The following is a 24,221-nucleotide window of genomic DNA, read 5'->3' as shown; positions in this document are numbered from 1 at the left end:
AATTAATCTTGTAAATGTATCCTAGGAGAATATTCCGCAGCAGAATAACGAATTTCCGTAGTAAATGACGGTCTGTTACAAATCCCTACATAGTCAAATTTGTAGCGGAATGTATCCTATGAGTTTTTTTATTACAGAAATTACGCAACTCTCCTACAAAACAATCATCTACAGATTGTTGTATGAGATATTTTCTACAGACATTTTGCTACTGAAAATCTACAGAAAATTTCTTACAGAATCACCTACAAATGTCGTAGATTTTTATTCCTCTTTTTTTAAAATGTATTAATAAAAGCAATTGTCATTCAAAAAATAAAAATAGAAGTAATATTGGATTGAAGGGAACTCTTCTCTCTATATATAAAAGAACATTCTTATAATTCTGGAAAAAAAACTTAAAAGATACAATAGTTTACATATTTTGTTTTATATTTCACATAAATAACGCATCTTTATCTGTTTAGAGATATCCAATAAATAATTGAATCCTTGCAAATAAAGTGTTGGATTGTTATTTGACTTTTTTTTTCCTTTTGTTATTTGTTAATTTCTTCATCTATTGATATTTCTCTGTTTCTGTTTAAAACTTTAAATGCCTTAACTAATTAATCAAGTTTATCATTGTTCTTATGAAGTTATTGGTGGATTTTTTCAGGATGGCTGAAGTTCCAATGGCCCAAATGCTTCTGAACCCATTGTAACAGCTACTACCGTTGCTCCTTCTTCAAAATGAACATTAGCCTACTGTAAAGCGCTCACTAAAAACGTCAGGATGTTTGGGATAACTTTGAGCCTATTACTGATCTAAAAGCTACATGCAAGTTCTGTAAGTATATTAAAAAATGGCACTTCACATTTGAGGTGTCATTTATTGAAATTTAAAAACATAAAACAATTTTTAGTGTTCACTGATCCCACAAGAAGGTGGTTTGGCATGAGTGAATTGTATAGATGCATTTGTCTTTTTTTATTGGGAAGGTAATCATGTATTTATTAATGTTCAAGAAAAGGCTTTCAGAATTATGATGTCAAGAGCTAATCCTCAGTTTGATGCATTTAGTAGACATCTCTAAAGAGAGATATTAATAATGTATATGCTGGTGAGAAAACAAATATCAAAAAACATAGTTGGAGCGCATATGCTATGCTTAATAACTGATAATTCGAGGAGTGGATGTACTAGGGATGAGTACATTTGTATCATAGCTCATCCAAATGATTGGAAATTGCATAAAAGGATTATTTGTTTTAAGGCTTTGGCTCCTCCATTTGATGGTTGATTTATTGCACATGAGATTGCCATTTGAAGAAGCTTTTGTAATGGACAAATATGAAGTTTTAGCAATTTATTAAAAAATTTATATTAATTAATTAATTTGTTTTGTTTTGTTTCACAACTTATATCAGTACATTTTTGTTTGTTATTTACTTCTAATTTTAATTCTTTTTATTAAATAATATATACTTTTTATAGGTGGGTTTGTGCGCACTGGGTTTGAAATTTGATTTCAAACTCGAGCCCAGCCTAAACATACATAAATTCGGGCTAAGCTTGGGTTGAGTGTTTTTAAGTGTAAACTCAACGGTCCAGTTCGGTCCATAAACATGTTTAATTATTCTTTAGACATTCCAACAATCATTTTTCTTTATGGATTAGGATCCCTGGCTTGACAGTAATCTGCACTCTGGATTCGTCTACAAGTAGTTCAACTGGTGCACTATGTTCGATAATAAAGTGTTATTTACTTTTTTAGAAGATCAAGGAGTGTCATGATGCTTTCATTAATCCTAATGTTAAGTTTCTTAATCTGAAGTAGTTGATTTGCATTATCTTACTTTGAAGTAGTTGATTTGGGCAGGTTGAAAGTCTCCGGACTCAGGTTGGGTAAAGCTGAATTCAGACGGAGCAAGCAAAGGAAAGCCTTTCCAAGGGGGCTGATTCGGAATGATAGAGGGAGTTAACTTACAGACTTTAACTGTGACTGTTACTGAATTTTTTAGACTTTATTTTGGTTTGCAAGTAGCTTGGAGTAAAGTTTCCACCGTATTATAATTGAGTTAAATCTTTATGATGAGTGAGGTCCTCTAACACTGCCCTTGTTATTAAATTATTGGTAAGTGTCTTAAGTTGCGTGATAGAAATTGAGTCCTATCTTTTATTCACTGTTATAAAGAGGATAAAGAGGAAACCGAGCTCCAAACTAGCTAACAAATTTCACAAGGACTACTTCTTTGGATCGTCAAAAATATCTTCTACAGTCCTGTATTTATTGATCAAATGTATTTTGCTCTAAGCGTTTTGTATAGCTCATTTTTTCCCTTATTCCTTTCCTTTGTTCCTCGGGCTTGATGCCCTCTTCCTTACCCAAAAAATAAAATAATAACGAAATTGTAAATATAAATATATATTTAGGTACATTCGTTCCAAATTAGAAGGTAATGTATGAAAACGGATGTCTTATATTTATACTTTTCTTTTTCTGAAAGGACTTGTATTTATAATTATATTTAGCTAAACTGAAATTAATACGGCATTATCAGTAAAGCAATCACATGATATTCAGCAACATAGTTGATTAATATTCACATCATTTGGTATTCTAAACTTTAAAACAGTTTGTCTTTTTAGAGAGAGAGAGGGAAAAAAAAAAAAAACTTCTTTTACATCACTTAACTTTCAACTTCTTCTACAACCTCCTATCATTTCAGTTTCTCTCTTCCACATCACAAGAAGCAAAATGAGAGAGGAGGGGAAGATACAAACCATGGATCGAAGTTGGTTGCATCACATTTTCAGCCATTTGGGCTTGATGACTTTTCTTCCAGCAGGCTTTGATTCTTGAGGAACAGGGGAAGGAGCAGCAGCTATTACAGGTTCTGGTGCAGACTCGGCAGATTCTACCCGTTCAGAAATCATATCCAAACCTTTCAAAGACATAATTTCTTCTACCAGGAATGGACCAGAATTGAGAGTTGCAGCATCATCTCCTGTGTATGTGTATTGCCAAAAACAAACATTAGCTTCGCTGCTATCACCATCCCGTAATAGGTGTCAGGATAGTCCAATAAACAAAAGTGAAGCAACTCATTAACCCAGAAGATTTTTAAAAAAAAAAAAACAGTTAATACAACCTCCCTCTTGAATGTTCACTTCAAAGGTGAAAAGAAAGTTGAAAGAACAGATGAAAGAAAAATGCCAAGTATTTTATAAAACTTAGCTAATTGTTGTTATTTATATGTTAAATGAATATTGACAATAATTTCATTTCTAATATTTTCGTTTTTGTTACTTTTTATCCATCTGTCAACTATGAGTAAATCTTTTCAACAGGATGAAGCATATAACATGTGGTGGTGAATGAATTATTACTCTGTTAAATACCAGAGGAATAATAGACTTTGTCCACAAATAAATAATGCCTAGTGTTTAAATAGCTAGTGAAAACTAAACCATGCATTACCAGAAACAGTCAATGATAGAGAGTGAAATGATAGCCTTTTCACTCGCATGGAAAATTAGTTGCAGCTATAAATGCATTAACTAATGCCTAGTGTTTTCCAATAACAAGTCAACAATAATGACAATAAACCTAAAACTTGAAAATAAATCATTGCTAGGAATCAAAACCCTTGGTAATAACTGTTAAAAGCCTCATACAATTCACCAACATTAGGAAAAAAATACGCTAGGGCTCGATATTGAAAATCGTAAAAAATAAAAATTACTTCAAAGCATAAGGTCAACATATGGACACATTATATTTAATTATTTCAAAGGATCCAAGGAATTAACTAACCTTGTGGAATATCATATGAAAAATAAACAATTGCACCAGGAATAAAGCTAGCTGAGAAAAAATCCTGTGACGAGTCTTTTATCTGCTTTTTTGGAGGAGTGGTATCTGTAACATGTCGACTACTTCAGTTTAAGCTATTACACAAATTAGAGCAAAATAAATAAACACATGCTAACAAATATAATTCTAGATTTTTTTTCTTTCTTACATAAATAGAATGGCACTTCTGGTCGGGCTACCACTTTCATGAGAAGATCGAGTAAGCTCTGAATCTTTTCTGATGGATTAAAAGTTGCCTCCAATGTATGATTGTCTGGAAACCGGACCCTAATCACAGTCTGGATAAATCAACAACTAGGAGGGTTAAACCCTAACCGAACAAGCATAACATATCGAATGCATATATAAATTATAAAATACACATAAGTTACGCAGAATGGAAGAAAACCCACAAAAATGAATCAAGAGCGAACCTTCGTTATTCTTGACTTGCGAGCTGCTTCTTCTGCTTCTCGAATTTTTCTTGTCTTTAAATATTTATCTGATTATAATTTACATGTTAACAAAATAAGTAAGGATCAGAATGTGTTCCCCATTCCATGATGATGTATATAGTAGCAGAACTGGGCATGAATTTCACTTAAGTGCTCCTAAAAATTATAACTTAATAAACAAACATTGTTGTATATGCACATTGCACAAGCAAAAATAAAATAATATGAATCCATAAAAACGTTGACAAGCCTTTCCAAATCGCAAAGCAAGAGATAATGTGGACTAAAATTTGTTTGCGTCTTTGTTTCACTCACTGGTATGATAAGGTAGTTTTGTGTTCTACCTTGCTTTTTTGTTGCCATTATTCGAAAATAGTCCTCTGCAGTGAACTCAAAGAAATCATCTGACTCCTCTACAAAAACAAAATATATATATATATATATCAGGGATCCAAATTTAGTCTAGGACTTGATAATGGCCTAATGCTTGAAGGAGTTCATACCACCATTGGGAACTTGATTTGTTGAAGTAGACAGCCCTGATGTTTCAAAAACACGTAAATCACGTCCAAACTTTTCTCTGATAGCTCCAAGCTTGGCCTAAAACAATCAAAGGGAAAATATATATGTTATATAAAAATCAACAGCCAACATTCTATTAGATTAGAGAAGTACAGTACATAACATTTAAACTGACACTTAATGTGGAACAGCTATGAGCACATAAGAGATACTCTGAAAAATAATTTATTTTTCTAATTTCTTATATGAAGTGATGATTATGCCATCTACCGACCAAGTATTCCATCACTAGATACAACGTAGTGACTATAATAATTATATGTATATGACCGAGAATAAGAACTCATAAATTAATGCCTTCTTCAAAACTGGTAGCTGATAAGGATGTCGTCGTTGTAGATTCCTAATTAACCTATACTACACGGTCTACACGAATTAGAGTCTGTATAGAAAGTTTGTTTAGGAGTGGGTTTTCCTAATCAGTGTTGGTTTGATTTCGGTAAACTGACTCTGTCTGTGTATATATATGTTCTTTGTTAATGAGAAATTCAAGGGTGAATTATTTCAGCAATAAAGTTCTTTCAGTAACAAATTCAGATCATGTTCTTGATTCCAAGAAAAAAAAAATCAATTAGAAACTTACACATAGACAATAAGGAGTTAATTGAAATATGGGACTAGTACCATAAAACAACAACAACAACAAAGCCTTAGTCCTGAAATGATTCGGGGTCGGCTAACATGAACCATCATATAAAACCGTGAAATCAAGTCGTGTCAGCGACACAAATTCGCTCCCTCCACTCCGTCCTATCCACTACCATATTTTTCCTCAATTCCCAGTAAACTCATAGCCTAAAATTGAAACATGACTATGGACAGAACACAAAAATGCCATGAGATTATATAATGCAAAATTAAGAAGAAGAAAAAAGCTCCCATAGCCCCCGATGATCCATTCTAAAAGAATTGTTTTCCGTAAAATCATCTCATTGATTTCCTTGATTAATTATACAAACAATACCGCGTCATTTTAGGCTAGAGTTATGCTAGAATTAAGGAGCTAATTTACCACAATATATGGTAAATTACCATAATATATGCTAGCTAGAATTAAGGAGTTAATTTACCACAATATATGCTAATCCTAAAATACAAGATTATGTAAATATTCTAACTAATATTTACGTAATCTATCACACACACCCGCAATCGAAACAGGAGGTTTATGAACGCTGAGACTGTCCCGAAAATCTTCAAATAATACTTACGGTAGTCCTTTAGTGAATATATCGGCGATCTGATATTGGGACGGAACATGAAGGACACGAACCTGTCCTCGCGCAACCTTCTCACGAACAAAGTAGATGTCCATTTCAATGTGCTTGGTGCGCTAATGTTGCACCGGATTCCCTGAAAGATAAATGGCACTTACATTGTCACAATATACCAGAGTGGCCTTGTCAATAGGGCAATGTAATTCCAACAGAAGATTTCGAATCCAGCATGACTCGGAGACAACATTAGCAACCCCCCTATATTCCACCTCAGCACTCGAACGAGAGAGAGTAGGTTGGTGTTTTGAGGACCAAGAGATCAAGTTATCTCCAAGAAAGACACAATAACCAGACGTCGACCGGCGTGTGTCAGGGCAGCCTCCCCAATCCACATCCTTGTAGGAAAGGAGGTCAGTAATTGAAGAGGGATAAAAATGTAAGCCATAATCAAGTGTGCCCTGAACGTAACGGATGATGCGCTTAAGAGCATGCATGTGATCATCTCGCGGAGCATGCAAGTGTAAGCATACTTGTTGCACATCATAAGAAATATCTGGCCTGGTGAAAGTAAGATACTGAAGTGCACCTGCGAGACTGCGATAATGAGTTGGGTCATCATATGGAGCACTTGATGTGCTGCTCACCTTCGGTTTAGTATCAACCGGAGTAGAAGTAGCCTTACAAGAAGACATCCCAGCTCGATCAATGATTTCTTCGGCATACTTGCGTTGCGAAAGAAACATGCCAAGGAAATAATTCAAAGGACCCAGATCCTTCATAGCAAATGTCGAGGCAAGAAGAGCCATAATTGAGCATCGGAGAGAATCTGAGGAAGCAGTAAGAATAATATCATCAACGTAAAGTAAAATGTATGCCATATCGGACCCCTTTTTCTAGATGAACAAAGAATTGTCGGATCTGCTGTTTGAAAAACCAAGAGAAGACACATAATATGCAAAACACTTGTACCATGCCCTTGGGGCCTGCTTAAGTCCACATAAGGACTTGCGGAGCAAACATACATAATCAGGATGAGATGGATCTCTGAAACCCATAAGTTGATGCATATACACTGTTTCCTTGAGCTCACCGTGTAAGAAAGCATTCTTGACATCTAGCTGATGAATCGGCCACTTCTTTGATAAAGAAAGGCGGAGAACAGTACGGATCGTAGCTGGCTTAACCACCGGACTGAAAGTTTTACCATAATCAATGCCTACCTGTTGAGTCTTACCATCACCTACAAGTCGGGCTTTATGCCTCTCAAAATCACCATTAGACTTTTCTTTATGAGTAAAAATCCACATAGAACGAATAATATTGACATTAGGTGGACGGGGCACCAACTCCCACGACTTATTTTTAATAAGAGCATCAAATTCATCATCCATAGCCATTTTCCAATTCGGGTCACGAAGAGCGGTCACAGGATTACGAGGAAGAGGGGATTTCGTAACCATAGTATTCAAATTAAACGTATGTTTGGTTTAAAAATACCATGTTGACTCTAGGTCACCATTCGGAGCGGATTGGGAAATTGGAGCTGCTGGGGTCATGCTTGTGTGGATGTGGGAGACGGCCCAGATGGATGTAGGCCCAAAGTTGGGGTGAGATGGGAAGGGGGGTTTATTTGTGGTGAAAGGGACGTTGAGTGTTGGGCTGCATGGGAGTGGGGCGGCCCATGGTCTGCCAAGGGAGGGGAAGGGGCAGATTGTTCCACGGTGGGAGGGGAGGATATGTTTGGGCCACAGGTGCAGCGTCGGGTGGGCTGGACTGATCAGTCAGATCAGTAGCCAAATGATGCATCAAAAATGGGGAAATCCCATCATCCAAGAAATCATAAGTTGTGGAATTTGGTGAATGTAAATTGGAAAATGGGAAAACATTCTCATCAAAAATTACGTGACGAGAGATAAATATTTGGTTGGATGATAAATCATAACATTTATACCCCCTATGATTCGTAGGATATCCCAAAAATGCACACGGTGTAGACCGGGCTTACAATTTGTGGATAGTGGTAGAAGGAAATAGGGGATAGCATAAACACCCAAAGACCCAAAACGAAGGGGGTAGAAAAGCATGAGCAAGGAGAGTCCTTGTGATATTATTGATAGATCGGATTTTTCTTTCGGCTTTCCCATTTTGTGAGGACGTATGTGGACAAGAAAGACGAAATGACATCCCATTAGACTCACAAAATTTCCTGAATTGACCATTATCATATTCCCTCTCATCATCACATTGGAAATTCTTAATATGACGTTCGAATTGGGTATGAATATGGGTTTTCAAAGCTAAGAATTTTGCATAAACATCGGATTTCTTAGCTAAAGGAAAAATCCCAATGAACTTAAAACGGGAGAGGTCCACAAGTCACTATGAATAATATAAAATGGCATCAAGGTTTGAGAAATAGAAGAATCAAACGGCAACTTAATGTGTTTACCAAGAATACAAGAACGGCAAATATTAGAATGACTAGATTTATTACATTCAATGCTTTTATTGAGCCTAAGACAATCCAAAATAGAATTTCCCGGATGACCCAAACGATCATGCCAAAGGGGAGAAGACAAAGCCGCAAAGGTTTATGGAGTGGTGGTTGGATATTTGATGGTGGTGATGGGATAAAGGTCTCCCCAGCTATCACACCTCATTAGTGCCATCCCCGTCTGAAAATCCTTTACAGAAAACCCATAAGGATCAAATTCAACAGTCACAGAATTATCAATAGTAAATTTCCGTACTGAAATTAGATTCTTAATGAGTTTAGGAGCATGTAAGACGTTCTGTAAGGATAAAGGGGGGTTTGGGGGAGGCAAACTAGTATGACCACAACCACGAATTGGAATTGAATGACCATTTCACACAACAATACCACTATTTTGATTGCTCAAATTAAAATAAGACGAGAGATTACCGTTCGTGGATGTCATATGAGAAGTGGCCCCGGTATCCATGTACCAATTCTGATCAGGCGAGGTCATCATCATGGTGTGCATTGCAGACTCAATATCCGTAAGAACATACGAGCCATGAGGTGCAGCCACTGCTGTGTACAACAGTTGGGTAGGAGGAGGGCCCAAAATTCCAGATTGGCGCATTGGGCTTGATGGTAGACGAGCCCAAGATTGTGTTGGGTAAGGGCATGGGGGAGGAGCAGGAGCAACCCACTGAGCTTGGAGAACCCACTGCCAATGACCAAGCTGGCTGGCGTGCCATTGCCGCTGATGTGGGCCCGCCGGCTGTGCACCACCTGAGCCACGGCCAGAACCACCGCGACTGCCACCTGAGTTGCCTTTTCCACCGCCAGAGCCACGACCAGAGCCCCCTTTCCGACCATTATTATGATGGGAATTTCTGTTTTTCCCACGGTGAGAGCCCGTATGTTCAAATAGGAGAGCAGCATCGTCGACTGTGACCACCATAGCCGAACTAGTTCCGTGAGACGCCATGGTTGCGAGCTCACGTTCTTCCAAGACAAGGGAGGATCGAGCCTCTGAGAATGGAGGTAGAGGCTTAGCATGACGAATTTGAGTCCCCACCCTTTTATATGCTTCTGTGAGACCGGAAACAAGTTGAAAGAACGAGTCGGCTATTTGTTACCGGAGCCCCTACGTTTTTCAGTTGATCCGCAAGGCTCTTGAGACGTTGACAATAAGCGGAAGCATTTGGAAAATCTTCCATTCGGGTCATTTGAATTCCTGTTCGAGAGTTACCGCACGAGAGTTTTGGTGGTCTTGGAATATCTCATGCAAACGAACCCAAGCTTCCATCGCAATTGCATCTGGTTCAATAATGGTGTTTAAGAGATCATTCGAAATATTCGAATAAATCCATTGAAGCACAGTGGCGTCAATGGCATCAATGGTCGTCCATAGCTCGAGTTCCTCATCATTCTTTGGAGTCGGCTTCTCCTTCCCTGTGGTGGGTGGAGGGATAATGTGATGTAGGACTCTGTAGGAACGAGCATGGATCTTGAAAAGCTCGGCCCATATTGCATATTGTGAATTCTCCATCTCAAGAACCACAGAGATATGATTCTTGATATTCGAGACCGCAAGGGCCGGGTGGAACGAGGGGGAGGGCTTAACAGGAGGAGGGCTTAATATTTACGTAATCTATCCCATTCATCCAAATCTCTCATTATAACACAGGAAAGATAAAAGAGCTTCTCGAGATAACTTCCATAAAAGAAGCACATATGCCAACCGAACACCTAAATATATTCAAAAAGAAAAGGCAGTATAGAAGACCAAAGATGGAAACTTTAAATGGGTAACTAGCCCAAGCATTATTACAAACTTAACTGGGCAACCAAAGTCCATTTGCAGTACAATATGATTCAAATCAATGCAGATGCTAATGGAAATAACAATTGACAATTCATAATGCTCAGAAAACATTCTTCAGTTTAAATATCGGAATCTAAAACCCCAGCCCTAATATCCCTTTTCAAAAATCGCGCTAATTCCGAACTTGGTAAACTAAATTATGACCGAAAACACACGACACACAAGTTCCTAATTATTTTGAACTTCTCAAGGAAGAAAACTGTTCAAAAGTAAATCAAACTAAATAATCAATAAAGCAAGCCAAGGTCAGCGAGAATCAGGCACCGAAACATAGAAAAATGATCCTAACCAGAGCCCAGATCGAGGCACATATTAATTTGAAAAGAACAGCGAGATGAGACAGAAAAAGAAAAAAAACCTTAGCTGCTTCAGCTTCCATGGTGCAAAGAGTAGTGTGTCTCCTTCTCTTCAAAGGCAAAGGTGAAGAAATATCAACCAACATCAGAGAATAAAAGCAACCCAAAATGAAATCAAAGAGAAAGAGAGAATATCGAGTGTATATATGCGTATGTTCGATCCTGTACACAGTAGATATATATTTGGCTTTGGGCTTTCTTTCCCTTCCTGGATACGGCTTTTTTCTCTTTGCTTTCTCAGGCTTCATTAAATATTCCATTCCCGTTTTATGAGCGGCACTTCCACTTCCACGTGCAATTGCAATTGTCGTCTTTATACGACCCCGCTTAATTTTGGCTCATCATATCCATATCCATATATGCATAATAAGCACAACGGCTTTTTGGGCTGAGCCCGCTTACTTTTAAACCAAATCTTCATTTCAGATTGCAAATTTTTTACTTTAAAAAAAAATTATCTGCAACTAGAGTAATAATTTGAATAGTATCAAATTAAGTAAATTATTTTTTAATTAAAAGCGGAGGATTGGAGGAGGGTTCAGACTAGTTGATAGAATGGATTAAAGTGTCATTTGGTTCGTGGAATAAACAAAATAATAGAATAACAAAAAATAGAATATAAATTTTTTAGATTAACTATTCCTATGTTTTTTTTATGGGGAACTATTCCTATGTTTAGTTGATAGAATAAGATAGAATGTAATTGATGATTTGTTTATTCAAAAGACAACGTTATCGTCAAATGTAATTTTTTATTTCTTTTAAAATTTTAATTATTATTATAAATTTTTCAAATATTTAATATATATTATTTTAAAAAATATATAAAAAACATAAAAATAGGAAACATGAAAGATGGAAAAAAAACACGAAAAATAGAAGAAAACATTAAAAATGAAAAAACAATAAAAACATGAAAAAAGGAAAAATTGTAAAAACCCAAAATGTAAAAACACAAAAAAAAACATTAAAAACACAAAAACAAAATCAAAGTGAAAAATGGTGAAAATGCGAAAAACATATAAACGGGTTAAAACAAAAAAAAACACCCAAAATATTAAAAAAACAAAAAAAAATATTGTGCTTTCATCAAAACTTCATTCTTAAAGTATATGTGCTTTCATAAAAAAAAAAAAAAACATATATATATGCTTATCTGCAAATTTAGAATTTCAAAAAATATATGTTATATTTGTTTGTTTTTCTTATGTCTTTAATGGTTTCTTTTACTCATTGTAGTCATTTTCTTACCTTTTATGATGTCTGTACTAAGCATAGCATATATTTATGTAAGATATTGTTCCTTACTTTTCTTGTTGTACTTGATGTTTTCTTATCTATAAAATATGAAATGATGTACGTATTTTATAAAAAAAAATACATATATATTTTATTCTCGTATTTTATATCAGTTGCATTTTTTTAGTTCTATTATTATTTTTTTACCATTTTGAAATTTTATAATAGAATTAAAGATTAATATTTTTAAATTTGACAAATTAATTGGATTTTTTTTGTCTAACTTGTACAAGACACGGTATAATATCTTAATTTAAAAAAAAAAATCACGTGTATACATATGTTTTTGATATGTTACTAATTAATTATAAAATGATATATATATACAATGGAAATGATAAAATTCATAACCGAGAAGACACAACTTGATTAATTATTTCACAATTGACTCCAGTGGAGAATACAAGATTGGTCAGTTGGGGGTCGACTTTACACGTGCATGCGTAAAAAAAAATTTGCTAAATCGAATTTGTTCAATTTTTTTCCGTATATATATATATGTTATAATCTGAGTAGTCAAGAACCAATTTTTAAGTACCAATATAAAATTTCTCAAAATTAAGTTAGATTGTGTTTAAGAGTGGCTTAACATGTCAAAAAATTTAGAAATTTGGATTTAGGGAGAACCTAATAGGAAAGGTCTAACTTTTGGCCCTTCTTGGGTTAATTTTGGGGTTGCTAATTCAGCACCCCCATCAAAATTTATTGGAAACATGGGCGGAACCACCTCAGATTGGGTAATTAAATACAACCGTTGATAAGTTAATTCTGTACTGACCATATAACATTCTCTAATTTGTATTCCAATTTATAAAATATTCAATCAAAGTTTTAGGTGAAATGCCAAATTTATCAAGTATCCAATCAAAGTTTAATCAAATCACTAATTTAGTATTTATAATGTTAAATTTTATAGAGACGGAAGGGTTGGAACTACACCTAACCATCATGGTGGTTCCAACGGTCAAAGGGGCTCGGACTTTTTGTAACCACCCCTGATTGACTCAACTTATTAATTTTGGAGTAAAATTGCATAAATTTATTCGTTGCTTTCAATATTAGAAGTATTTTTACCATTTCTCGCTTATAAGAACGATGCATCTCTCTGTTTGAGTATCATGTGGAAGAAGTGTAACAGTTTAAAGAAAAAAATTGTATAACAGAAATAAAATATTTTCAAATGGGTGGGCGGTTTTGGAGCATCATTGCAGGGTGACAAACAGTAGTAATGATTTTTTTTTAAATGAGAAACAGTAATGATATTAACTAAAAAGCAGCAGTAATAATGATAACAATATAATAATAATTATCTTTTCAAAAAATAATAATAATAATAATTAAAAAAAAAAAAAGAATTATAATCTAAAGTATACAAGTCCATTATCAACAGCAACATGCCCTCACCAAACATCTCAATCTCCTCTTTAATGGGTTCATTTGGCACCTAAGTAAAGCAACACTCCCATTTCAGTTTGAAGTTAATTTTTGTTTTAGTTCCGCTTATTTAGAAAAAAATATTATGTTTTCAAAAAGTATTGGTTAAGAAAAAAATTATGTTAGAAAATAAAATATTTTCTTTTGTTTACAATTCCGAAAGAAAAAACGAGAATATTTTTTTAAAAAAAACGAGAATAAACTACTATTAAAAAAAAGTAAGAATGAAGAATAAATAGACTATAGTTTTAAGAGTTTAGAAAAATGTTGTACATTTTTTAAAAGATAAAACGTTTTCCTTAACTAACTGATATCAGGCTAAATGATATCACGTGTGTGACGTCATCATTATCCCCATTATGGCCTAAGCCCAAAGCATGACAAAGGTCCAAACGCATCCAAAACGGCCCCAACCTCATTTTAGCATGTCGGAAAAGGTTGATGCGACCCGAGCCCCACAAGCAGCAGCCCATCACCAAAGTCCAAACCTTTAAACCTCAACACATCAAAGGACCTAGAATCCTACGAGATAAAGGATTCCTCCCAATATGCGGAATCTGAAATCCTAAGCTTGTAAGTATTCTTAAGGATGTGACAACCTTAAAATCTAAATCATGCACTATAAATAGGCATATATAGCCACAAGGTTTGGCACATTAACTACTATCTCTAAGCTAGTCCATACCTTTCCATTCAGTCCTAATCACAAACTGACTTTTGACCTACATATTGTCTTGTAGGAACCAACACAACGTCGGATCACCAACATTATCTTGGCACGTGGCCGAGTTCAGGTAACAAGTTATCATTCGTGCGGTGAAACGATTAAAAAGTTGATCAGCATGCATGGCTCTAGCCCCGATTAGACCCTCAATACTAGCTCATGGTGGAGGAAGTATCCCGCAAGTTCGCTCAGAATTTAGCGGCTATGCAAACAGAGATGGACAACATAAACGCCATGCATGAGTTAAAGATGGCCGATCTGCATGGACAATTGTGGAAAGCGAAAGAAGGTGAGCCAGAAAAACCCGCCTAAGATGGAGAATCGGGTAGGGAATCCTCTGGAACCCCTAGGGCCTTTTCCCAAAGACAATCCCCTAGGCGAAGGTATTCTAGATCGAGGAGCCCTCACATGTGCCATACGAGGCGAAGGGAGCCAAAGGACGGCAAAATGCCCCACAAACGAAGCAAACATCGTTCCCCGATGAAACCCTAGAGTAATCACCACCGAAGGTGCGAACCAGAGCAGACAATGGCTAAAAAAGGTGCACCCCTCATCAAAAAAGATATATTAGACCTCCTAGAGAATAACTCTTTACGAAAATCCGGTTCCCAAGATGGATATTCGAACTTAGCATAGACCAACACACCTCTATCAAAGGAGATTCAAAAGCAACCCATGTCTTGGGGATTCCAGGTCCTAACCTTTGTACAATATGGAGGAGTGGGTGACCCTATTACCCACGTCAAAAACTTTTGACGAATTATGGGAGCAATTACGGCTACTAACGATGTCATATGCCGTATTCTCCCCACTACTTTGAAGGAATCAGCGACCTTTTGGTACGAGGTGAAGGAAAATAGGCAAACATAGGCACTAGAAATATAAATTTTTTTACCTATTTCCCTTAACCAAGATCCATTAAACGTTATTTCATATAAAGAGGGATAGAACGAAATACCTTAATTGACGATCTATCTACAGTTGCAAACGAAGTGCCCACGGCTCTTAATCCCGAGTTTCACGAGCACAAACAAAAACAACAAGTAAACGATTAGAATCACAACCAATGAATAGCAATCAAGAAAGATTGTCTCTACAAATCAATACAAGATCAATAAAAGAGAAAACGGAGATAAGAATTAATCGAATGGAAACAAACGGAATGATTTCTCCCTCTTAATAGTGTTGGCCAAAATTCTTAGGCATAAGGGGGTTTATTTATAGTCTCTTAATTCCAATTCCTAGTTAGATTGAATTAAAACACTTAATTAGAGTCATATTCCAAATAACACTCTTATTTAGTTAATATTAATATTATTTATAATTATATCTAAATATAATGCAAATAATATTTATATTATTTATTTATGATAGGATAATAATTAAAGATATAATTAAATTAAATCACCTAACTAATTTTATCCTATAATTAATTTAACCATAATTATAATCTAATTATAATTACCTAGATAAATTAATTATACATAACATACATATATATTTAGATAGGATAATATATTCTTAGTTAGGGATGTAATCAAATTAAATATCCTAACTCATTTATCCTATAATTAATTTAACCACAATTATAATCCAATTATAATTATCTATTAAATTAACTAAAATAATATATATATATAAGTATAAATTCGCCACCCTCCCCCTTTATTAATCCATTTTATCTCTTCATTCAATAATTACTATCTTGCCCTATTTTGATTCCAAGTCTCATGTGTGACCTATTAGGTTCTTATTGCTACTAGCCGTATATATTTATTGAATTAATTTCTAAAATTACATTCAATCTCTTGTATATCGGAATGAGTGTGCGGACTGTGAATAGCAGAACCATAAACATTCCCTCAAAGCCATAAGAAGACAGGTTGATTCCATCGTTGACCTTTCCGTATTAGGTCTGGTATAATTCGATCTTTCACCAGCTATATCCTTGAACGAATCTTGTGACTATGGATAGTGTAGATTAAGTGAAATCTCTATTTCGACTCTTAATCCATCACATTGCAATGATTTAAAGTTAAGTCTCCACAAGCGATCATGGATATATCTCCCATTTATCAGGAGTGATGAATGATCAATCCAATATTAACTATCTCACAATTACTTTGTGTGATACCGAACGCCTGCCCGTACACACCCCAGGATCCTTCCTGTTATGGATCGTATTTGAACAGAGTCAAAGTATCATACTCCATAATCCAGAATCACTAATTAATATTCCTTTGAGTCTGAGGATTACTTATACATACTAATACCAATGTGATAAACAGGTGACATAGGATAAATCCATCCATCCTGTTATCTCAAGTCGGGTCTTCAATCTTAATGAGCTCCTTCACTGGATCCATGTAACTGTCGAGATATCTCCATATTTGAAGCTTGTGAGAGCAGCTCTTTGTTCATAATAGAAGACATTATTACATGTAAGTCTCAACAGTATTATGTTAATCCCTATATAAACATACTACTTGACTTGGGGTGGTTTAAAGTTTATTAGTTTATTATTAGGTTTGGTCTCACTTCATGCTTGTATGAACACTTTATAATCACTTTAAATAAACTTTGGGATTTTCTTTTATTTGACTTAATTAGTACTTAAAAGATGAATGTCTTTATATAGTTAAAACAAACTATATCTTATTAAAATAAATGATGTCAAGAACAATTCATTTAAATTGTTTATATCCTAAAACAATTGTCTATAGAACATAAAACCCCAACATACTCCCACTTGGACTAAAGCCAATTTTCTCTGAAACTAATCCCGAAAGAATTCAAATGACGATCATGAACTCTTTGGGTCAAGGGCTTTGTCAACGAATCTGCAACGTTGTCCTCGGTGGGCACTCTTTCTATTCTCACACCTCCTCTAGCTACAATCTCCCTTACAAGATGGTATTTTGAGACTGTGGTTCCTTTGCTTGTGCAATGGCTCCATTGTTATCACAGTATAGAGTAATGAGATTCACAATGTCAGGCACCACTCCTAGTTCAGTGATGAACTTCCTAATCCAAACTGCTTCTTGTGTTGCCCTGCAGCTGCGGTGTACTCAGACTCGGTTGTAAAGAAAGCTACGCTTCCCTGCTTGGAACTCTTCCAACTAACTGTGCCCCTATTCAGAATAAACATGTATCTTGATTGGGATCTAAAATCATTCTCATCTGTAAGATGACTAGCATCTAAAAATCCTTATATTTTCAGTTCCCCTTCTCCATACACTAGGAACATGTCTTTAGTCCTTTTCAAGTACTTAAAAATGTTCTTGACGGCATTCCAATGATCATCATCTGGATTTCCCTAATAGCGAGTTTTCATACTCAATGCAAATGCTACATCAGGCCTAGTGCACATCATAGCATACATAATCAAACTGATTGCACTGGAGTATGGAACTACAACCATACGTTTCTTATCATCTTTTGTTTTAGGACACTGATGATTGTTTAACTTCATCCCATGTCGTATGGGTAAGTTATCTTTTTTCGATTCAAGCATGTTAAACCGCTTTAACACCTTATTAATGTATGTAGCTTGTGAAAGACCAAGCAGTCTTCTTGATCTATCTCTATAGATCTTAATCCCTAAGATATAAGTTGCTTCTCCTAAGTCTTTCATAGAGAATTTACCTGATAACCGGGCTTTCACTGATTGTAGCATAGCTACATCATTTCCTATCAGTAATATGTCATCCACATATAGTATGAGAAACGTGACTGAGCTCCCACTGATCTTCTTGTAAATGCAAGCCTCTTCGTAGTTTTGCTCGAAAGCAAAATTGTTTTATGGTCTCATCAAAATGCTTGTTCCAACTCCTAAATGCTTGTTTAAGTCCATAAATGGATCTTTGAAGTTTGCAAACCTTAGTTGCATCCTTTGAAGTAAAACCTTCAGGTTGCATCATATATATATCCTCAAGTAGGTTTCCATTTAGGAAAGTTGTTTTCACATCCATTTGCCAAATCACATAATCGAAATGAGCGACAATAGCAAGCATAATTCTGATTGATTTGGACATGGCTACTGGAGAGAAAGTTTTTTCATAGTCAACCCCTTGTCTTTGACGATGTCCTTTCGCTACTAACCTAGTTTTGCAAGTATTAACCTTTCCATCCATGTTTGTCTTCTTGTTGAAGATCCACCTGCACCCAATGGGTTTTATCCCTTCGGGTGGATCAACCAAAGTCCACACTTGGTTGGTATACATGAAGTCCATTTTGAATTCATGGCTTCAAGCCAAGCTTTGGATTCTAGACTAGTAAGAGCCTATTCATAGGTCTCGGGTTCATCGTCTAATACAGGATGTTGAAATACCTTTCCACATGATTTTGATTTGACAAAATTATTCCCATGATTAAAACAATTAAATTTAAGTGCTTTGATTTAATTGTACTAATGAGTTTGTTCAATGTTGAGTAAGTTAACTAACAAGAACAGGAACTGAAAGTCCATAAAAGAAAGACAGAACAAAGCCAGCATAAGCAAGTCACACAGCAGAAGATGAGTGGAACGCAACTCAGCTTTACGAAAGATATGTCTTCTTCAGAAAAGCTTGAAGGCGAAGCCGCTGAGTCAAGCTGAGTATTAATCAAGTCAGCATCAATGATCCGTCAACTTGACAGACAAGGTCTGACACAAATCAGAAGTCTTGGAAATCCGTTTTAAGGACCTTTTTGAGATGCATGGACCATCTGACTTTTGGCAAGAAGACAAACCTGGCGCAAAAAGACGAAACTGGCAGACCTGGCTCCTGGTGAAAACAGAAGACAGGATTGGCCTACAGCTCTGGAAGCTGACCACGTGATGACAAAGAAGACCGTTCTTCCCACAACGGCTATGTCGGAATTCAAATCATTGGCACCCAAAGATTGCTATAAATAGGCCAACTCATCACTTGGATCATACATATATATATACAAGAGATACATACAGACAAGCAAAATCTTCACTAAGTGATAATCCAAAATAGAAGCTGTTTGAAAAGAAAAAGCAAGCTCTTACACCAAATTCCAATCATTGTGTAAAAGTCTAGATTGATATTGTCATCTAAAGTGTTCTTTGTTGTATTAAGAACAAATTTCTTATCATTTGTAAAAGGTTAGAAGAGTGAAGCTGAGTACTCGGTTATAGTACTCAGTGGTAGAAAAAATCTGAATACTCGGTTATAGTGTTCAGTGGTAGATAGGATTGAGCAGATGAATAGAGGACGGTACTCTTGCATACTCAGTTGCTATTGTAAATGGTTCGTGCTCTACCTTTAAAGAGCTCAATAGAGGATTGAAAAAGCTCGGAGGGATTCCGGGGACTGGACGTAGGCGTAGAGGCCGAACCAGGATAAGTCTGCTGAGTAAACTCTAACCCTTTCTCTTGATATATATATATATATATATATATATATATATGTGTGTGTGTGTGTGTGTGTGTGTGTGTGTGTTGCTTGCTTAAATTTACTCAGTAAATAATCTGTAAAAGCTAAAGCTGAGTAATCTGAGTGCTGAGTTGGAAACTGACTTAAGTGTTACTTCCCAACTCACAACTGAAACAGCTCTAGTCAGCATCTGGTTAAAGCTGTCTCACATCACACTCAGCCTTGCTGACCAATATAATCCTGTAGAGAATGTTGAAACACCTATCCCTGAAGACACTACACTACCAAAGGAGATCAAGGTTCCAAGAGGACACTCTGAAAGTAGCATTCTTGATGCCGCTGAGAACACCCTGATGACCAGAAATCAACTCAGGAGATATCTCAGCAACGTAGCCTTTGTGTCAGTCCTCGAACCAAGGAACTTCTCAGAAGCTAAGAACGACGAATTCTGGATAAATGCGATGCAAGAGGAGCTAGATTAATTCAAGAGAAACGAAGTATGAGATTTAGTGCCTAAACCAAAGAATCAAAAGACCATAGGAACGAAATGGGTATTTTGTAATAAGCTAGATAAACAAGGAAATGTAGTCAGAATAAAGCCAGACTTGTAGCTCAAGGCTACAGTCAATAGGAAGGTATTGACTACGGTGAGACCTTTGCACCCGTAGCTAGATTAGAAGCTATAAGAATATTGTGTGCATATGCTAGCTTTATGAATTTTAAATTGTTCCAAATGGATGTTAAAAGTGCTTTTCTTAATGGAGTTATAAATGAAGAGGTTTATGTTAGTCAGTCTCCAGGGTTTAAAGATCCAAAGTTCCCAAACCATGTTTATAAACTCAAAAAGGCTTTGTACGGTCTGAAGCAAGCACCACGTGCTTGGTATGAAAGATTGACCAGCTTTCTGCTGACTAGAAACTATGTCGGAGGAAAAGCTGACACAACCTTATTCATTAAGAAAAAGGGTAAAGACACCATGTTGGCATAAATATATGTAGATGATATTATCTTTGGTGCTACTAATGAGTCTATGTGTAAGGAATTTAGCAAACAGATGCAAACTGAGTTTGAGATGTCAATGATGGGAGAACTCAACTTCTTCCTTGGATTTCAAATCAAGCAAGGCAAGAATGACATCTTCATTAGTCAGACTAAGTATGCTAAGGAGATATTGAAGAAATTCGATATGGAAAATTGTAGGCCAATATCTACCCCAATGAGTACTGACATTGTGCTTTGTGCCGATGAAAAAGGTAAGTCAGTAGACAGCAAATTATATCAAGGTATGATAGGCTCTCTACTCTATCTAACGGCAAGTAGCCAGATATACAGTACTCAGTATGTTACTGTGCAAGATATCAAGCTGATCCTAAGGAATCTCATTACATAGCTGTAAAAAGAATCCTTAAATATTTGCAAAGCTCAGTGAATGCAGGTTTATGGTATCCCAACACGAATGATTTCACACTCGTTGGATACACTGACGCTGACTATGGACAAGACAAGCTTGAACAAAAAAGCACTTCAGGAGGATGTCATTTCCTTGGAAGATGTCTAGTGTCTTGGTTCAGTAAGAAGCAGTCGTCAGTTGCCCTGTCAACAACTGAAGCTGAGTACATTGCTGCTGGAAGCTGTGTTGCACAAGTCCTATGGATCAAGCAACAGCTGGATGATTATGGAGTTCAAACCAAAACAATTGAAGTCAAATGTGACAACAAAAGTGCCATTGACTTATCTAAAAATCCAATCCAACACAGCAGGATGAAGCATGTCAGCATAAGGCATCACTTCATCAGAGATCATGTACTCAAGGGTGAGATCAAGCTGACCTATGTTCCAACAGGTGAACAGCTTGCAGATATCTTCACGAAGCCATCGGCTCGTGAGCAGTTCAGCATACTAAGGGAAGCTATCGGTATGTCTAATCCTCTTTAATAAAATTCTGAGTATGTTGAGTGATTATATCATGCCGAGTGATTATTACATGTTGAGTAACTATCATATGCCGAGTAGATATGAATGCTATAAAATCACTACTTGCTAAATTGCTATATATATTGAGTGATTGCTAAAAGCTAAGTTACTACACATGCTAAGAACCCCTCCTACGCTAAACTAAACACTCAGAACACCAAACGTTTAGTATCTTAGATGCTGAGTAGAATACTTGCACGTGTATTTATATAGACACCTAGGATGACATAAGCGTAATGATTAGAAACCCATGTGCCGAACGTGTCATTAATGTTAGAATTAAATGTCATTGATTGATTCAAAAACGAACCGCCATTCTGACCTATCAGATCAACACGCACCAGCTATAAATAGTGGAGGATTTCCCACTAATCTCTCTTTACGCTTGAAAATTTTGCACTTGATCTCTCTCTCTCTGAATTCCCTAATCTTCTAACTCTCTCAAAAATCCTCAAGAACACTATGTCGAACGATTCCCAGAATATGTCTGATGAGCAATATGATGACAACCGCTCCGACATTAATCCTCCATATCCTGCTGAACAGGAATATCACGAGACTTCCTCAGAGTCTCAGGAACAAACACATGGTCGGCTTGACCAACCAATGCCTGAGGTCAGCATCCTTGGTGAAAATCCTCGCACTGACCAGACGACTCCTTCAAAGAAAAAGAAGGAGAAAAAGAACAAGAAACCCAGGGAAAGAAAGTTCTTCCTAGTTTTCAGCAGCGTTAAAAACCTCAAAGTTTATCACTTCCGATGGTTCTCTAAAAGCTTCGTCGAAGATGAGAAACCGTTCTGCGACTGGATTTCGAAAAATGGATGGACCACCCTCTTCTCTCTCCCTGGAACTACCTACCCACAACTGGTGAAGGAATTCTACATGAACCTAAAAGTACACGACGATAACGATGACTATATGGTTACTAAGGTCAAAAACAAGGAAATCACCATCACCCCTTCCTACCTCGCCATACTACTTGATCTAAAGGAAGAAGGTGCAGAACTACGATGCACAAACGATTATAAGCGGGTTGACTACGTAGCTGAGTTCTACAAACCTAAAAACCACAGCGGTGAAATCTACAGTACCAACATGGGTCAGCCTCAAAGACAAGCACACTACATCCTGACCAACTATCTGTTTCCTAAGATCAACGCCTCCTCCTCAGCCTTAAATTTTGAGCAGTGCTCAACATGCCTGTCTTTCTCATTGGGCTTTCCAACGCAGCACCGGTATCCTAAGGATGGGTTCTCTCATCACCAAAATTCTACAGGATCACAAAGTCAGCTTGAGGAAATCAACATGATAGGTACTGAAATCACTACGGGAATCCTACTCGGCTTAGCTCACAGTCAGTCTATCAAACCTAAGAAAGGAAAAGGGGCTGTAGTTGAAGAAGTACCTGCTGAGGAAGAAATGGTTGAAGAGACACCTACTGAGTTGTCTCAGAAAGGAAAGGAAGTTGTGGATGAAGAAGCACCTGTTGAGCGCGCCAGAAAGGAAAGAAAAAGAAAAGCTGACCAATCCTCAACACCACTAGCCAAAGACATTAATCGAACTGTGAAAAAAATTAGGCTGGTGATAAGAAAGAAGAAAGCTGCTCATGCTGAGCCAGCTCAAGAGAAGCCAGAGTCAGCTGAAAAACAGAAAAAGCGAGCTGACCCTGAGGAAGAAAGTGAGGAGACTCTTGAGCAACCCCTAAAGAGGAAGAAGACCTCTAGGATGACACCCTTGGAAGCTGACCCCTTTGACTTCGTCATCACCAAGGATTCTCACTTCCTGCGAGATCAGGAGATCGACCTAAAAAAGACACCTTATGATCAGGAGGAAGAGGAAGGCTGCACTGATGAACAACATGAAGCTGATCAGATGCATGCTGCTGAGCAAAGTAACACAGTTGCTGCTGGGCAAGCTGATAAGTAAGGAGCTATGTCTCTAGCGAAGGACAAGGTTATGGAGAACCTCTATGCTGACATTGGACTTGATCTCTCTTTTGAGTCATCAGAGTCTGTTGCTGCTGGCCCTTCTCCTCAAACCAAAACTAAAAAGGCCAGTACGGAAAAGCGGTTTAAAAGAAAAGCTCATAAGCCAAACGTCATTGACTTGTTGGATGAATCTCCGCTGAGGGACCCCATCACAGACTTAACTGGGCTTCAATTCCAATTCTTCACCGACATCACTGAACCCACTCCGGACCAAGTTAAGGAAAAACAAGCCTCTGTTTCTCAAGCTGAGGAACAAGCCGACCCAAAAGTCTCTAAGGGTCAAACTTCTACTGACACCTCTGCTCCACCTTCCACTAAGCAAGTGCTCGAAGTTCCTGCTGCTCAAAATAATGAGTTAGCAAAGGAAACTCCTCCTGCTAAAGACAACTCTGAGTTGCCTCAATCTCAAATTCCAACTCAACTCTAGACTGACCCTGAACAGGTTTATAACATTGCTGAGCAACCACTTCCATCTTCTACTGAGCAGTTAGAAAACCAGTCAGATCCTGCTGCTGGCCTCAATAAAAGTGCAGCTATTGACCATGCTGGCACTTCTACTTCTGGGCAGCACCAAAATACTCCTCCACTTGCTGCTAACTAGAAAACAGCCG

The 24,221-nt window shown here is 36.8% G+C and overlaps 1 protein-coding gene across 1 annotated transcript; it reads right to left on the bottom strand.

Annotated features, from left to right (window-relative positions):
* Nucleotides 1–2,537: 2,537 nt before the first annotated feature.
* Nucleotides 2,538–11,098, bottom strand: LOC136233266 (plant UBX domain-containing protein 1). The gene is made up of 7 exons (XM_066022876.1): nt 10,810–11,098; nt 4,798–4,894; nt 4,639–4,707; nt 4,274–4,341; nt 4,009–4,138; nt 3,801–3,905; nt 2,538–2,991 (listed from the first exon to the last, which is right to left on the bottom strand). The coding sequence occupies exons 1-7, from the start codon at nt 11,065–11,067 to the stop codon at nt 2,789–2,791; spliced, it is 930 nt and encodes a 309-aa protein (XP_065878948.1). The 5' UTR covers nt 11,068–11,098; the 3' UTR covers nt 2,538–2,788.
* Between the last annotated feature and the right edge of the window lie 13,123 nt (nt 11,099–24,221).

The sequence above is a fragment of the Euphorbia lathyris genome, chromosome 6, assembly GCF_963576675.1.
Source record: "Euphorbia lathyris chromosome 6, ddEupLath1.1, whole genome shotgun sequence".
Classification (NCBI taxonomy): domain Eukaryota; kingdom Viridiplantae; phylum Streptophyta; class Magnoliopsida; order Malpighiales; family Euphorbiaceae; genus Euphorbia; species Euphorbia lathyris.
The sequence above is the reverse complement of the archived record's forward strand: the minus strand, read 5'-3'. Positions and strand labels throughout refer to the sequence as shown.